An 18325-nucleotide genomic window follows, 5' to 3' on the forward strand; every position below is an offset into this window, starting at 1 on the left:
CCCCCAGCCCCGCCCCCCATTCCCTGCATCTGTGCAGCGCTGTCCCCGCCTGAGCATCCCTCCCTCCTCGGAGCCCCTCCCCCTCGGCATCCGGGTGCAGTGGGTGAACCTTCCCCGTGGCCCAGGGCTGCGCTCGTTCCTCGCCACCTGTCCTCTGCCTCCACTCCTGGGGTCCTTGAGGATGGAGATGACACCCCCACGGGAGCGGTTCTGAACTAATCACTTGAGTTCATCAGGATTGGCTGGGACAAGCACGCAGCTCTCTGCTCACCTCCACGCTTTATCCGTCTTGTTCCACATCTTCAACGCCTTCCCTCTCTCTCTGTTCTCTCCAGCTGCTCCAATACTAACCATCCGCTAAGAACAAGCTCAATTCCCACCTCCTCCGTAAAGCCCTCCAGGACTACCCTCTGTTGATTCTTTTCCCTCTGAGATCCTAGAGCACGCTATACCAACCAGTTTTCAGGGGGAAATTCTTTGCCTCTCCTCCTGTGTGTTCATCTTTTCTCTCCAACTCGACTATAGCGTTCTTGAACGGAAATCAGTATTACCGAGTGACTGAATATACTTTTCACGAGTAAGAAAATCAACTTAGGATTTTTTAACTTTACAGTAATGCGAAAGCAATACGCATTCAGTAGAAACTACTTCGACTTTTGAATTTTGAGCTTTCCTCGGGCCCACCGTATGGGGAAAGACACTTCCTCCTGATGCTGGGTGGCAAAGCCCCAGCTCCCCACCAGCCACGCGACCACACCAGGAGACAGCGGATAGATGCAACCACCACGGACCCAGACAAGCACTCTGCTTGTCAGTACAGTAGTCAATAAATTACACGAGATGGTCAGCACTTTATTAAAAAATAGTCCTTGCATTAGATGATTTTGCCCAACTATAGGCTAACCTAGGTGTTCTGAGTGCACTGAATGTAGGTGAAGCTAAGCAGTGATGTTTGACACGTCAGGTGTATTAAATGCATTTTCAATTTATGATATTTTCAACTTACCATGGGTTTACTGGGACGTAACCCCATGGTAAGTTGAGGAAGATCTGTACAACAGAAGCAGCAGCCAAGGAACCAGTAGGAGAAATAATGGTTTTTATTTAAAGACAGTCACGGCATGGAAGCAACCTAAGTGTCCATCAACAGATGAATGGATAAAGAAGATGTGGCACATATATACAATGGAATATTACTCAGCCATAAAAAGAAATGAAACTGAGTTATTTGTAATGAGGTGGATAGACCTGGAGTCTGTCATACAGAGTGAAGTAAGTCAGAAGGAGAAAAACAAATACCGTATGCTAACACATATATATGGAATCTAAGAAAAAAAATGTCATGAAGAGATTAGTGGTAGGATGGGAATAAAACACAGACCTACTAGAGCATGGACTTGAGGACGTGGGGAGGGGGAAGGGTAAGCTGTGACGAAGTGAGAGAGTGGCAGGGACATATATGCACTACCAAATGTAAATTAGATAGCTAGTGGGAAGCTGCCGCATAGCACAGGGAGATCACCTCTGTGCTTTGTGACCATGAGAGGGGTGGGATAGGGAGGGTGGGAGGGAGGGAGACGCAAGAGGGAAGAGATATGGGAACATATGTATATGTATAACTGATTCACTTTGTTGTAAAGGAGAAACTAACACACTATTGTAAAACAGTTATACTCCAATAAAGATGTTAAAAAAAAAAAAAAGAAAAAAAAAGAATGTAAAGGATTCAGCTTTAGCAATGGCTGGGGACACCCGCCCCAATACTGTTGTATTCCTAAGTGCTATTTCATAAAATACATATTAATAAAACAGGAAAGAGAAAAAAAAGACAAATAACAGGAAAACCTTAATAATAAGTCAAAATAAATCTCTATAGGGAAAAAAAAAAAAAGTAACTGAAAATGATTCACACTAGGATAACCAAAGGGCGGCATTCTAAACTACTTATGAAAGGCAGGAAGGGACTCTCTTATTTATAAGTAAATTATTTACATTTAAGAAAATAAATGTCAAATACCACCTGAGACAAAAATGTGATCAATTATTTCTATTTAGGGAAAACAAATTTTTTTTTTTTTTTTTGGTATGCGGGCCTCCCTCTGCTGTGGCCTCTCCCGTTGCGGAGCACAGGCTCCGGACGCGCAGGCCCAGCGGCCATGGCTCACGGGCCCAGCCGCTCCGCGGCATGTGGGATCTTCCCAGACCGGGGCGCGAACCCGGTTCCCCTGCATCAGCAGGCGGATGCACAACCACTGCGCCACCAGGGAAGCCCCAAATTTTTCTTTACCTATCTTCTTGAACTTTTTTGGTATACATGTAAAATATAAATAAATATAAATTAAGCTTAATATTACAAAAGAATAAGATTTACAATTTGAATACGAACGTCTCACTTCAGAAATACAGAATCTTTTCTTATATTAATATTATAATATCTCTGGAGACCTTTAAAGACGTTAAGTCAATAAAGACACCTTTCACCCTTTCACGGGGCTGTTTTTTTTTTTTTAAAAATTGTCTTAAGAATAAAATTATAGCTGATGTATCTGACAAATGAGCTAATTCACTATCTGTACTTATATGACAAAGGAAGAATTATTCCTTCATTCTGTATTCCTCCTTTGTCACCAAACAACCCAAGAAACTCAACACTCTTGGGTCATCAGCATGTTTTTCCTTTAAAAAATTTTGCCAACTGATTCAGACTCATTTTAATGGAATAAGAAAAGATGAAAATGCCTTTTAGTCAGGAAGGATTATTTTATAATGTTTCATCACTCTTGAGCAATTTTCCTTAGAAGAGAGTGGTTTATTTGTTTTCAATATCCAATTAATGATTTTAATTTGTTGTGTCCTTTGTAAGTAAAAATAACATTACACATTTGGTGAAAAAACATTCACTTTTTTCCTTTTCTTCTTGCTCACATTCTAAGTATCAACAAATCTCTCCACTTTCCCACACTTTTATGAAAGTAATCACTCTCAATCTTGTGAGTTCTTCTATTTTCAAGAGTCTTAAGAGTGCTGAGAATGTGATTCCAGGACAGATTCGTTTTTCCTTGCTTCGTGGACATTCTTATGCATCTTAAAGACAAGATAACACGCAAAACGAAGAACACTACCACATATACTGTGTCCACTCCACCAAAAAGTTCTACAAAACTAGAAATACTCTGTGTACACGTGCACTTTCTTCTCAACTCTTCTTTGGCTCAGTTAGCCAGTGGTTACTAGCATCATAAGCAAAACTGTCAATGTCATACATATATGTCCTAAAAGTTAAAAAAAAAGTTTAAATCAAAATAATTTTATTTACTGGTGATAAACATTAATTTTTTAGTTACTATGTGATAAACCATGAAAAAGCATTAGTTGGTTAATTTGGGGTGCAAAACAAATGCAAAATTCGTAAGTTATAGAGCATGGACAACCTCAGCCAGCATAGTTTAGAGTTCAGTAGCTATAGCAATACCAACTAAAACAGGACACGTGAGTTTTTAGTTTCTTGAGATTAAGTGGCCAAGCTGGATTCAACTAAGATACTTTCAGATTAAAAGTCAGTGAAAACTCCCTGGAATAGAAGAAAGTTTAATCAAAAGAGGACACCTAGAAGGTTTCATGGGTACATACATATTAAGTTAGTTTTGTGTGATAATTTTGCCTAACAATGTAAAACAGAGAAGATCGGTAAACTTGACTTAGAAAAGACACGTTAAAATAGATTTAATATTTCTTAAACACTGGAAACTTTAAAAGTCACCAAGCAAGACGGAGAAGCAAATACAATATGGGCCAATCATCTCATGATGCAAGTAGTCACAATGAAGGCATTCCTATTTGTAAGCCCTAATGTATCAACCTTTTGTTTTTTCCAGATATTTGTAGCATTGTGAGCATACAATCATTTCAATAAACTGAGTACAAAGCACAGGATGAGATAATGAGTATACTGCTAAAGAGTGGAAGACTGAAGACACGTCATATTAATGAAAGATTCAATGTGTTAGTCACTCGTTCAACGAAGAAAAACAATTCTGACAATAACAGAGGTTTAAGCCTCTATTGTCCTTTAATAGTCACAGATAGATATCAAGCTAATTGTGTTAATGGAAATTTTCCAAGATACAGAAATTGATTTTATTGAACCATATACCTGTTGTAAATTAATAGAAGGTCTTACTTCCGTAGCATCACCAGTCAAATTATGAAACTTAACATTAAGTGCTTTGTGGTTCTCATGTGTATAGTAAGAGCTGAATAGTAGAGAAGGAAAATACTGATTGAACTATAAAAGTTTAAGTTCACTCAAAAAGCAGTATCAGCATTTGCTTACAATCACATTATTTTCATAAACTAAAATTTATCATATATATCCAACACTTCTAAAAGACGTAAATAAATCCTTTGATAGGCAAACACAAAGTATCACCAGGTGAAGGTACATTATTACACCTTCAAACGCATTAACTCTTTCTCCTGTCTCATTAAGATCAAATTTTAATTAAATCAGTATGAAATTGAGAGAATAACCAGGAATGTATAAAGCTAGCTCTTATCCTCAACATCTTATACTTCCAAAATAAGGCAAGTGGAGTGTTTTTAAGTGCACATTAAAAAAGGCAAATTCTTTCTTAGAGCTTTGCATGAATTTCCTCTGAGTCAGAAATAGAAGAATTAGGTTTACTGCAAAAGCCCAATAAAATATAAAACAAATATTCCTTCCTTCTACATTTCAGCACTTTTCATTCTATGAAAAATAAGATGGTCTATTATTTTACCAAAGTATCTAAAGAAACTAATGATAGCCAAGAGAGAGCCAAGAGGGAGCCAACTCATCACATTCCACCCCCCTCATCTACCAAGTCCCAGAGCAATGGTTTTAGAAGTAAATTAATAATGCTCCAATTCAAAAGGAGAGCTGGACCAAATGTAAGGAAGTATAGAAGATTGGTGGTTTATTCTTTTTTCTAGAGTAGTTTTGCTGAGACTTCTGTACCAACTTAACTCACTTTATATGACTTAGAATTCTGTTCTTTTATGTTGGGCTCTAAACCACATTCTTTACAAGTTTCTGAAAAATCTGAAGAGAAAGTTATATTTTACTACATTTGCTCTTATCGCATCTAGAATATTTTATTGGCAGTAAACAAATATCTGTAAAAGCTATTAAAAAAAAAAAACAACCCAGGACCTAATGGTCAAATATTTTTAGTAAAAGACTGAACCATTTAGTGATTTAAAGAACGTTTACATACTTTAGGTTATAATAGGCTTAAATAATATTGTTAATTTAAAGAGAAGGGAAAGAGCCATGGAGGGTAAATAGACACCTCACATCATCCAAAGAATTGAAATAGGCCATTTAGCAACAGCATTAAAATACAGTTGTTCTTAATTAAGTAATGAAAAAATAGGTATTAGGGCACTTCAGAAAGAATTCAAGTTTATATGAATTCCACAATTAGCTTTCTGAACAACAAAATCTACAAAACAGAAGACAGTCAATTCAAATAATGCTCTGTCTACAGGATACATCAGAGCCAACCATGACTTTATACTTAAAAACACATGTAAATTCAATGCAGATCAGATGTTTCAAATACTGACTTTTTTTTCTGTGTGTTGTTGTTTTATCACCTGAGTGCTTACCATGTGACAAGTAAGGTTCTAACCTCTTTACAGACGGCAATTCATTGGATCCCACGAAATAGATACTACAATCCCACGAAGTAGGTACTATATTTCCCCCATTTTTACAAACGAGAAAATTGAGGCATAGAGAGGTTAAGGGGCTCACAGTCACATGGCATTTAAATAGTAGACCCGGAATTGGAATCAAGCAGTCAGGTTCCAGAGCCTGCCCTCTTAACCACTGGGCTGATTTTGGCTAGACTGGCATCTGTTAATAAATGCAATTTATTAATAGGCCTAGTCACAGGCAATTTAACAATACGTTAGAGTTTCTCTTTCTAAATTTTTTCGTTTCTGTACAACGCACAGATACTCTCATAAATTGTACGGAGTAGAGAAAAAGGTGAGTTGATACATAGATGGCAATGAGACTTTGGCTTTCAAATCACTTAATGTCCTCGTATATACTGAGAAATCTAAAAAATTTTTAAGACACAAAGTCTGTTCATCCAGGATAGTAATCATAGACAAAAGGAATAAAGAGACAGCATATCAGAAAACGCAGTTAAGCTAAGAAAGTTATCTACTGGCATAGTGTCAAGTTTTACTGGAAAGAAGCTAAGAATAAATTTTTAAAAATCATCAGAATTTCTGCTCACCCTGATTTTCCACTGCCCCAGAAAATTTTGACTAGAATTATGGTACCAATTATTATAATACCAGCAACACATCCTTGAGAGGGAAAGAATTTGATAAGACAGTTAATATAGAAACATGAACAATTATATATACAGTAGTTCACAGTGACAAACATATTGATTATGAGGCAAGTTAAAGAAAAAATAGGAGACATGAATTATATTTTGCTTGCTTGCTTATGTCACAAGTCTGACAGTAAAAACTGCATGTTATTTATCCTGTTTTCTTTCAAGGAAAGATGAAATATTTAGAATGAATTATCACAATGTTCAAATAAAATTTGACAGGTTTAAGAGGATTCTAAAGTGTTTCAACCCCACCATGCTTAATTTTAAATGATTTGATCATTGATTTAAATATGATGACTGTATTATATAATTTCAGCACTAGAAGGCATCTTAGAGTTCACGCTCATTTTGTAGATAATTAAACTGAGTCTCAGAAAGGTGAATCGTCCATATGTGGTTAATGGGAAGGACATTTACTTAGTTCATAAAGGTAACAGAGATGTAGGTATTTCTCCATCACAGGAAAGGTATCATCATCTGAGCACCGAGAGTAAAACATACTTTGCCTATAGAAATGCTTTTCAGTGTTTAGTCTGTTGCAGATAAAATTTCTTTTAGGAAAACTAATATTTACCTTCAAGATTAAATGCACTATTTTGAGTTGAGCAACAGAAAATAATTGGTTAAATAAGTTGAATAACAGCAAAACACTTTTATACATTGACTTTTACACATAAACTTTCTTCTTAAAACCACCCATTGCCCTTTCCCCTCACCACCTTGGGTCTCACTTTACCTCCCCACTCCACTCTCCAAATCCTTGAACTCTACTCTTTTGATCTGTACTACAAAGAAAATTATAGATGACACTAGAAAAGCAACTGAAGGTAATATGACTAACAAGTGTATCTGGTTCCAAATCAGCAAAATACTACAGATGTCGCACAACTGAATGGCCATGTCGATACATAATTTTAAAAACAGCTGTTTCCACCACAGGTTTTACCCTATTTTACCCAATCAATTTCTTTAATTGATCCCTTAGCACCATAGCATTAGTTTGAAAAGACTGTACTCATAAAATAAATCATGGCTCCTCAAAAATTTGGGGTTTCTTTTCCTTTCACCACCTCCCATTAATCCTACCATTTTCAAATGATGCAGAAAAATCCCATGTTCAGTTTGAATGATAAATGAAAATAGAAAATTTTAAAGTGATCCAGAATGTCTGGATGACATAAGTTAGGAATATTCTTAGAACACTGATCAACACATGTAAGTGATTCAGGAAGAAAGTGTGTGTGGAGGTTGATACTTTAACAGAAAACCAGTGCAAAATACAGAAATTGAGAAATATAATTCTAAATAAATGATTCCTCAATAATTAATAATTAATAATTAATGAGAGTATTATTTTGCAAATTAGAAACAAAGAAAACTTTAAAGTATAAAGGCAATGATCTTAACATTCACCCAAAGGTGAATCAGTGTTAATTTAAGATTGACACAACTTGGGCTACATGAAACTATAAAATTATAAATGAAATTATGATTACGATTCCAATGTTCTTAATTATTCATTAAGAGATCATAGGTAGGAAAATTACATAATTTTAGAAAATGTAAAAGGAGTAAAAGGAGTAGTTTAGTAATATTCCCCATTATGTAGAATTCTATTTACCTAGTACTTAAAACACTGCAAGGCAGTTTGTCACCTATTATCTCATTATCTCCAATAACTGGCATGGTACTTGTAAATAGTAAAGAGTGTTCAGTAAATTTTTATTAAATTGTATTGCATGATATTCTTTTCGCAGATGAGAAAACTGAGACTGAAAATGAATAAGACAAACAGTTTATCACCAGAGAAAACCTATTTCTAACCCCTGGTTCAGGGCATGATTTTAACTGTTCACAATATTCTCAATAAAAATACCTGAGATTACTCAAACAAAATTTGTATTAGATGGGTATTACATTAATATATAGAGTATCATCTCCATTAGCGAACAAACCAAGTCAGAACCTAACTACATGATGTGGTATTATCAAATGAGGCTTGTCTCCTTTTCTGAAGAAATGTGGATTCATCCAGTCATTTCGAAAGGTCTCACTTATACATCTCATAAAGTGGAAATGCAGTCTATATACTATGAAAAACTAAGAAAGCTATAAATAGGTTTTGTTCTTCCTTATAATCCTATTTAACATAAAAATATAAGTCAATAAGCATGTGATATTTAAAAGAAAAAGTATTTTAGATATTTCACTGAGCATTCTCTAATTTTTTCTTTAATATTCCTCCAATTGACCTATTAATTCCCACAAGGGATTTATGAATGTCACAATATAGGATTTCAGCAATGGAGGGAAAAAGAGCAATACTTGTAAAGAATCAGGACTATCTTTTTTTTTTTTTTTTTTTTTTTTTTTTGCGGTACGCGGGCCTCTCACCGCTGTGGCCCCTCCCGTTGCGGAGCACAGGCTCCGGACGCGCAAGCTCAGCGGCCATGGCTCACGGGCCCAGCCGCTCCGCGGCATGTGGGATCTTCCCGGACCAAGGCACGAACCCGTGTCCCCTGCATCGGCAGGCGGATTCTCAACCACTGCGCCACCAGGGAAGCCCAGGACTATCTTAATTGTCAAATTTGAGTTGTGCAGCTCTAGGAGAAGAATTTTTCTATCCTTTCAAGTATTTAGTGCTGAAGAAGCTAGTCATCTGTGTCTATTTAAGAGCCTAATAGCTGTGTGACCTTGAGCAAGTTAAGAATCTTGCAAAGCCACAGTTCTCTCAGCTAAAAAGTGGGACATAGCTACGTTATAGGATTGTTGTGAGAAGTAAATGAAATAATACATAGGCATATTTCAGTACAGTCCTCGTCACACACCAAACACACAAATATTGCTCTAATAAAGGACTGTTCTTATTATTTGGTGTGGCCAGAGAGAATGATAAAATTATCAGAAATCCATCTTAGGAAAATAGTGATAAAATAAAAATGAATTCTTAAAGCTAGGATTTATTCAATTTTTAGCACTATGCTAATAGTTTTCACATCCATTATCTCATTAAGCTTCCAAGACTTTAAATAGGAATCATTATCGCCATCTCATAAATGAGAAAACTGGGAGTCAGAGAGATTAAGTAAATCACTTGGGTTGAATTATTACTAAATGGAAAAAAAAAATTCCAAAAGAGGATTGAAACCAAGGTCTGACTGACTTCAAAGCACAAGTCTTCCTTCTATATGACACTGTTGACAAAAACAAAAACAAAAACCCCACAACTATATAGAGCATGTATTCTCAATGGGGTTGGTATCATCCCTAGAGGGGAAAAAAAAAAAAAATCTCACTTTTTTATGTATACAGTACAGATGTGCATACGGTACATAAATAGATTTATATTACGTCTGTAGTATTAATATTTCATAGGGATGATTAAGAAAAAATGCCTTAAAAGCTCCTTGACGGGGAGAGGGTAATAATGAAAAAAATTTTTTTTTGAAAAACACTGATACAGAGCCAGCAGAGAATAGCTTTAAAAATCCAAATGCAGGCTTCACTTACATAGCAGATAAGAAAGTTCTGGGAAGAGTCGTCAGTCTTTACTTCTTAGCAGAATTAAATAGGAAAACTATTAAATACTTGCAAAGTTCTAATATCATTTGTATCATTCATGTGCACTGCAGTGTAATCAATAAAAGCAATTTCCTTGCTATAGAGTTTATCTTTAAAATGAGAAAAGTGACCTCATTCACAGAATACATTTAAGAAGTAAAAATATCAATAATTTTCAGGTTTATATTTTAAGTATAGGATCCCAAAGAAAAATATTGTCATATGTCTGATATAAGAGGGAAGGAGTTCCTCTTTATTTTTGAGCACATGTTGGAATTAAAACTAACCCTAAGGGAAGGTTTCTGGGAAAACACACAGTATACACTTAAAGAATTTCAGAGAAAATAATAAGCACCTCAAACCTTCATTGAATGCCACTGAGCTTGTAAGAAAAAGCTCACCTATTAAATTTTTAAGCTCATCTATTAAAAATGTCATCAAATCATTAAATCATGAGATTTTCATTTAGAATACATTTATTTTTATTTAAAATATAGAATGAACAAAGTGAATTCCAACTGTTGGAATCTTTCAAGATAAATCTTTCAGCTTAAAAGAGGTTCATTTAAAATATAAAAACTATAATAAATAACAATGAAAATAATAAAACAAGTACCTGCTTTCAGTTTTATAGTCCCTTGGCTAATTCATGCATGCATAAGATAGGAGACTTCAGCTTATTAACACATAAACCAAAAAATTCACTTTTTAATATTTTCCATTAGACATTACTTATCAATATATGCCTATTTAGCTATATTGCTTCTTAACAAACATTTATTTTACCATCTTCTTTAGGAGTTTATTAATCTTCTTGTTAATGGATAACATCAAATAATTTATTTACGAACAAGAAAAGGACTAGACCAAATGCTAGAAAAAACTGCAACACAGGTATGTTTTTGGCCTCATGCCTATAGCAACAGAATACTTTTTAAAGATAATTTTAAACCATTGACAGGGAAGGGAAAATAAAGAGGATATAACCAAAGGTAAGACTCTTTGTTTTACTTGGGATAAGACAGACATCTAGAAATGGTCAAGGAGTAGTTCATGATTAATTATAAAATACTTGAGGATAGAAACTGTATTGATAACTCTCTCCTCTTGTGGTTCTTTAGCCACTAGAATGAGATGTATTGAGACAACAGGCACACAATAATACTTGATCAATTGGCCAAATGATTTGAAGTTGTCCTAAAATTACCTTGGAACAAGAACATGGTGGGGAATACTTAGGAACATACCAAGTACCTGATGGTAGTACAAAACACATCGATAAAATGCATTTACCTGTTTTCTCTTTGGCACCCATAAACACTGTATTTTAGTAGTATTCCTAAGACATTTAAAAGACAATGTAATTTTCCAGGAACATAGATTACACATCCGAAAGCGAGGACAAGTTCTGTTAACTGCCAGAGAGCCACACTTACCCGATGCAATGATGCTAGCAACTAAAGAAAAAAAAAGGAAAGAATTACAAAAATAAAAATATTTTAAAGTCATTGATTTGCTAGCAATTTAACAAATATATAAATTTATCAACAACTGTACTTGAAAGTTCAAAAGTAACTCAGATTTTCATAACTAAAAGAAATAATTGTAAATAAATTGATGAAAGCAATTATACATTATTAACTTAATCAAGTAACATTTATAGCAGTGCTATCTCTATTAAACAGAGTCAACATTATAAACATAAAATATGATAAAGAGTTATTGAATACTGAAACAAACACCATGTAAATCTGGTTGTATGACTTGATGGCAAGTCAAGGTTATTGTAAGGATTAATACTAACAAATGGAAGGTGCATGGTACATGACACTATGGAACACACTCAGTAAGTAGTAGCTACTATTATTTTTTCAATAAGAGCAAAAAAAGTAAATAATATTTAAAGGGTAAATTAATTATATATGAGAGAAATTTGATCCCAAATATTGTTTGCATTTTTATCATAATAATTGACTTAGGTTTAGGTTAAATTTGTTAAATTATCTTGTATTCTTGCAGAAAAAAATATTTCAAAAAAGTTAGCTCTATAACAAATTTATATAAAGTGAAACTTGTTTCTCTTTGCCTTGCCCTATTAAAAATTGGATGTATTCAACCTAAAACTTTTAGGCCCAGAGATGCCATAAAATTTTAAGAAGTCAGTAACCACATATGTGTTAAAATTAATGAACTGAATCTAAATATATCAATATAAGCCACAAAAGCAATGTTGAATGCAAAAAGTCAAGTTAGGTAATGAAATATATAACATACTGTTTAAATTATAAAAAATATACAGAACAATAATATGTACTACTTATGGTGACGTACATGTAGCATAAGAACAAAAACAAAGAGGAAGCTTGCACAATGAGGTATTACCTCACACAAGTCAGAATGGCCATCATCAAAAAATCTACAAACAATAAATGCTGGAGAGGGTGTGGAGAAAAGGGAACCCTTCTACACTGTTGATGGGAATGTAAATTGGTACAGCCACTATGGAGAACAGTATGGAGGTTCCTTAAAAAACTAAAAACAGAGTTACCATATCATCCAGCAATCCTGGGTATAGATCCAGAAAAGAGGAAAACTCTAATTTGAAAAGATACATGCACCCAATGTTCACTGCAGCACTATTTGCAGCCAAGATGTGGAAGCAACCTAAATGTCCATCAAAAGATGGATGGATAAAGATGTGGTACATATATATAATGGAATATTACTCAGCCGTAAAAAAGAATGCAATAATGCCATTTGTAGCAATATGGATGAACCTAGAGATTGTCATACTGAGTGAAGTAAATCAGACAGAGAAAGGGAACTATCGCATGATATCACTTATATGTGGAATCTAAAAAACAGATACAAATGAACTTATTTACAAAACAGAAACAAACTCACAGACTTAGAACATAAAACTTACAGTTACCAAAGGGGAAAGGTTGGGGGGAGGGATAAATTAGGAAGTTGGGATTAACATATACACACTACTATATATAAAATAGATAATCAACAAGGACCTACTGTATAGCACAGGGAACTCTACTCAGTACTCTATAATAACCTATATGGGAAAAGAATCTGAAAAAGAATAGATATATGTATATATATAACTGAATCACTTCGCTGTACACCTGAAACTAACACAACACTGTAAATCAACTATACTCCAACATAAAATAAAAATTTTATAAAAACAATAATATTTACTACTTATGGTGACATACATGTAGCATAAGAATAAAAACACAGAGAGGAAGCTTGCAGTGATTGCCTTAGAGCGAGAGAAATGGGAGTAGGGAAATGTGCAAGGAAACTTTAACAGTAAGATCGGTAATGTTTAAGTTCCTAAAAATATTCAGGTAATGGCAAAATAGGCCTCAAGATAACCATTATTAAATGTATGAAATCATTATGAAAGTATGGTCATAATGTATAAAACACGATTCTAAAAAACACAACTATCTGATGCCACTGAAGAGTGATCAAAAGCAGGCAGGTTCTGTGACAAACCATAATGGAAAAAAATATGAAAAAACATACATATATATATGTATATATACATATACATATATATAAAAAACTGAGTCACTTTGCTGTACAGAAGAAATTAACACAACATTGTAAATCAACTATACTTCAATAAAAATTTTTTTAAGAAAGAAGGCAGGAATTGAAGTTCCCCTTTTAAAGAGGGGAACTAAATGGAGTGAGAGTTTGTGTATTTGTGGGTATTTGGCCTTTTACCTAAAGGAATAAAGAAACATACAAAGGAAATTTCAACAACAATACCTGTAATGTTTTAAGTTCTTAAAGATTCTGGGTAATGGCCAAATGAACTTGAGCATGGCAATTATGAAATCTGGACAAAATATTAAAAAAACAACAATAACAATGATTTGAAGGCATGGAAGAGCAAACTAACTCAGACAGAAACTAATCAAAGCTGAAGAGCTCAGGCAAGGGGGTAAGCTGCAGGGAGTGAGATTTACATGGATGCAGCAGGGGGAAATCCCTAGGCCACTTGGTGCAGGGAGCAGAAAGCCACAGTCTCACTGGTTGGAGAAGTCAGAGAATAGAGCTCAGAATCAACAGGGCATCTGGAAAGTGAGGGGCTGCTGATGCTCTATTTCTTGACATATGTGGTGGTTATACCAATATTTGCTTTAGAAAAGTTATTAAGACTTATATGTATATTTTACACGGTTTTCTGTGTGTTGACGTCAATGAAAAATTAAAATAATTTAAAAAATTATCTCTTGGCTCAGTCCTATTGAGATTTTCCAAAAAACTAAATAAAAACAAACAAAAAACACATATCTCTATTAGAGAACAAGAATGTCTATTAATATTAGCTATACATTAAGCAAGTTGTAAAACAAGAAGACATCCGGGTGGTCTGAAACAGCATTAATTAGTAAGAGGGGTTTCATACACTCAACAAGTTTTTCTGAAATCTACAGCATATTTTACTCTGCTTTAATGAAAACTGTCATTTAAAGAGTTAATATGAACTATTTCAAAGAACTCTGTTTTTAATTACTTAGAAGATACTATTAAGGTGCTTTACCAAATTAGCAACTCTAGGGAATCTGGAGAGTTCCTTTAGCATGCTTGAGGGATGGGTCTCTGTCAATGAATCAGACCCAGAAATAAACCTTAAGGATTATACGTATTTGGTTCTTTGAGGGGTCTTGAGGAATTTAGTGACTCCTTAAAGCTAACATAAAAAACAGAATTTCTTCATCGACCTTAATTTAGCATTGCTTTTATGGAGCCACAACATTTTTCTGTATTACTGCAAAATGTTTCTTTCTTAAAGGTGTGCCCTAGCACAATCCAAGTCTGCCTCTGAAGAAAGTCAGAACATCAGTATGAAGAAACTCTGCCTACAATAAACCAGAGACTATTTAATTTTATAATCCCAATCAATTTGAAATTTCCACCATAGCCCATAAAATCCATACTTGGAAACCTGAACAGAGTAGTCAACTGACCTGAAGGAGAGCTTCCTCCTCCTTTAGGTGTGCTTGTTGCATGAAAATGTGCGGTTGTCCTGGGAACAGCTGGACTCCTTGTTGCTGTAACATGAGCAGAGGTCAATCTTTGTGTTGCATGGAGACTCTTGGTCACTGGGGTATGTACAGCAGTGGACTTTTGTGTTGCTCTAAGATTCTGTGTAAGTGAAGATTTTGCCTTGGTGAATCTTTGGGTTGTTGGTGTGGCCTGTGATGCAGAAGCATTTGCCATGATGGGATTCTGAGCTGCTGTAGAGACAGTGTTTGATATGGGGGAATTTGGGGCTACTGTGGCTGAATCATTTGCTGTGGAAGGTTTCTGAGGAGCTGATGAGACTTCTGTAGCTGGAACATTTACAGTGGTGGGTTTCTGAGGAGGTGGTGGGGCTTCTGTAGCTGAAACTTTTACAGTGGTGGGTTTCTGAGGAGTTGGTGGGGCTTCTGTAGCTGAAACTTTTACAGTGGTGGGTTTCTGAGGAGTTGGTGGGGCTTCTGTAGCTGAAACTTTTACAGTGGTGGGTTTCTGAGGAGTTGGTGGGGCTTCTGTAGCTGAAACTTTTACAGTGGTGGGTTTCTGAGGAGTTGGTGGGGCTTCTGTAGCTGAAACTTTTACAGTGGTGGGTTTCTGAAAAGTTGGTGGGGCTTCTGTAACTGAAACTTTTACAGTGCTGGGTTTCTGAAAAGTTGGTGGGGCTTCTGTACCTGAAACATTTACAGTGGTGGATTTCTGAGGAGATGATGGGGCTTTGGTAGCTGGAACATGTACTCTGGTGGGTTTCTGAACTGCTGGTGTGAGTTTGTAAATTTGAAAAGTTTCTGTGGAGGAAAAATGTTATTTAAAAAATTAGCTAAATAATGCTGTCCAAGTTAAAATTTAGGAACCAACTGTTTGCTCTATGACTCTTCTCTTTCCCCACAAACAACTAAATATGATTTTTAGGAAACCAAGTATTCTCATGTATTTCCCAAAGAACTAAAATGCTATATTGTCTTTGCTTTGAAATAAATTATACCTTTAGGCAACTAAAGTGAATTTACACCCAAGTAGTGTTGAGGTTCGTAAAACTGTTTTCTATGTGGAAAAGGAAACCAAAGTCAGAGTTGGAGTGATCTCATTCTGTGACACACCCAAATAAAGATGGTTTTTCTCATAAATTGTCTTCTTTCCCTCATGCCAAGACCAAAGAACAGCAGGATGCAACCTTGAACAAACAAAGATAATCACAACATAGTTACTTTTTCCAAAGCTTTCAGGACATGTCAGTGACCTTGGGAACTTGTTTTGTTTCACTTCTTTTTTAAAGCAATAAATTCAATTAGAATAAAATAACACCCTTTTTCTCCTCTTGTGTTGGTTACCAACTTTACATAGGTTAGTTCCTCTTTGGATTTTAGGTGAGATAATAAATATCTGAAGTGCAAATTCTGTGAAGATCCTATTCTGAGAGTCACAAATCTAACATTAAAATTTTAGATCTTCAGTGCTTGTTTGACTTTGGGTTGCTTATGCAATCTCCATCATAAAGCAGTACTGAGCAGTGCCTAAGCCTGTTTGACCACATACTAGAGACAGTTGTCAACTTCTCTAAGCTTGTTTTCTCATTTGTATAATGAGAATTGAAAACAATGTCTCTTAGTGCTTTTAGCATTGCTTTAAGTTGCCAAAGTTTTGCCATGAGGTGCCTGGAAGTGGTTTTGGTTTTATTCTGCTTAGAGTCTTGAGAGCTTTTGGAATCTGTTGGTTGATGTATTTCATCAGTTTGGGAAAATTCTCAGTCATTATCTCTTAGAGTATTTCTTCTGCTTCCCTCCCTCTCTCTCTCTCTCTCTCTCTCCCCTCTTTTTTAATCATATGTTAGAAGAGTTTAACATGTTTCAAATGTCTCTTAAATTTGATCTATATTTCACATTCATTTTTCTCTTTGTTCTTCAGTTTTAATTAACCTTTCTTCCAATTCCCAATACTGTCTCCTGCTACATCCAAATCACTGTTAAACCTATCTATTGTGCTCTTAATTTTAGATATTATATTTTCCCATTGCAGAATGTCTATTTTACACCATTTTTATAGATTCCAATTCTCTATTGAAGTTCTCTATTTACCTTTTCCGTTAGTATCTTAAATATATTAAACACTTATTTTAAAGTCCTTGTCTGCTGACTCAATTATCCAGATCGTTTTTATTTGATTTTCATTTCTCCTAATTTGGTTATAATTTCTTGCTTCTTTCCATATCTAATAATTTTTTATTATATGCCATACAATTCAGATAATATGATCCACCAAAGGGAGGGTCTCCTTTTCTGATAGGCAGATTGGTTTGAAGTGATCACATCCTCAGCCTATGATGGACTCAAACTATGAGGGGCTGATTCTGTAAGACTCAGTCTACTTCCGCTCTTGTCTCTGCTCCTTGGAAGTGGACCTTCTGGGTTTTTTATTTGACGGCCTGGTGGATCTTTGTTTCCTCAGCACAGAGAGAAGAGACTACAGGAGAGCCAGGTCTGTCCTTCAGCAATCCCAGTCCAGCAACGTAGCCTCCTTCCCCACACAGCTTCAAAATGAGCTTAAATGTCGTAAGGAGGACACTGGCTGTGTGCTTGATACAAGCCTCTTCCTGTGATGGGTTTGTTGTCCAAATACCATAAGGTTCAGGGAGATCTCATTTTGTACTTTGGAAGCTTGGGGTCTAGCTCGCCAGTCTTACCTGCACTCCCAGAAATCAGCAAATGGCTCTTGGGAAAAACTGGGTCAACATTTGAGGACTTCCAATTTCCAGTGCATTATCCTAGCTCACCACAACTATTGAAAGCTTTGCTAGAGTCTCTCTTTCCTGGCAATGGTCTTTTATCTGGGTCAAGATGGATCCTCAGCCCATATGGGCCTCAGAATGGTTTGCCTTCACTCCCTACCCCCAGGAATTTTAGTTCATTCAGCCCTAGTTGTTCCCCTGAGGGAACAACCTATGCCTTTAAAATATGATTAAAAAAAAAAAATCTACCCAGGTTTTGTAGTCATTGTCATGGGAGCACTGGCCTGCCATGACTTCCTTGGGCATTACCATAGAGTTGTAAGCTCTAAATAACTGATGATTTAATAAAACAGGGGAAAGTAAATATGAAGTGGATCAAATGGCTAAATTTTAAAATATCAAAATTTACTCACAATTAAATGAATTCAACAATTAAATGAAATTTTCATCACTTATACTATCACATCTCCATATCATAATAACCATTTTCATTAATGGTACAGAGAACAAAAATACAATATTGGTGGGACAGTAAATTGGTACAGTTTCTTTGGAAACAATATTGTTAATGTTTCAAAAGTTTAGATGCATA

General features: G+C 35.3%; 1 protein-coding gene across 4 annotated transcripts in view; it reads right to left on the minus strand.

The window, feature by feature from the left end:
• The window catches only part of CD55 (CD55 molecule (Cromer blood group)), a 69383-nt gene that overhangs the window by 40422 nt on the left and 10636 nt on the right, over nucleotides 1-18325 (minus strand). Inside the window, exons 7-11 of one of the 4 annotated variants that reach the window (XM_024133821.2) lie at nucleotides 14960-15796; nucleotides 11396-11416; nucleotides 6291-6363; nucleotides 4154-4253; nucleotides 2858-3272 (exon numbers count right to left, since the gene is read on the minus strand). In XM_024133821.2, coding sequence (XP_023989589.1) covers nucleotides 3258-3272; nucleotides 4154-4253; nucleotides 6291-6363; nucleotides 11396-11416; nucleotides 14960-15796 — 1046 coding nt within the window. In that variant the 3' untranslated portion in view covers nucleotides 2858-3257. Of the gene's footprint in view, nucleotides 1-2857; nucleotides 3273-4153; nucleotides 4254-6290; nucleotides 6364-10522; nucleotides 11417-14959; nucleotides 15797-18325 lie in introns of those variants that run through there. The other 3 variants (XM_024133822.3, XM_055084112.1, XM_024133820.3) reach the window with 3 other exon arrangements.

The sequence above is a fragment of the Physeter macrocephalus genome, chromosome 4 (assembly GCF_002837175.3).
Source record: "Physeter macrocephalus isolate SW-GA chromosome 4, ASM283717v5, whole genome shotgun sequence".
NCBI classification, from domain to species: domain Eukaryota; kingdom Metazoa; phylum Chordata; class Mammalia; order Artiodactyla; family Physeteridae; genus Physeter; species Physeter macrocephalus.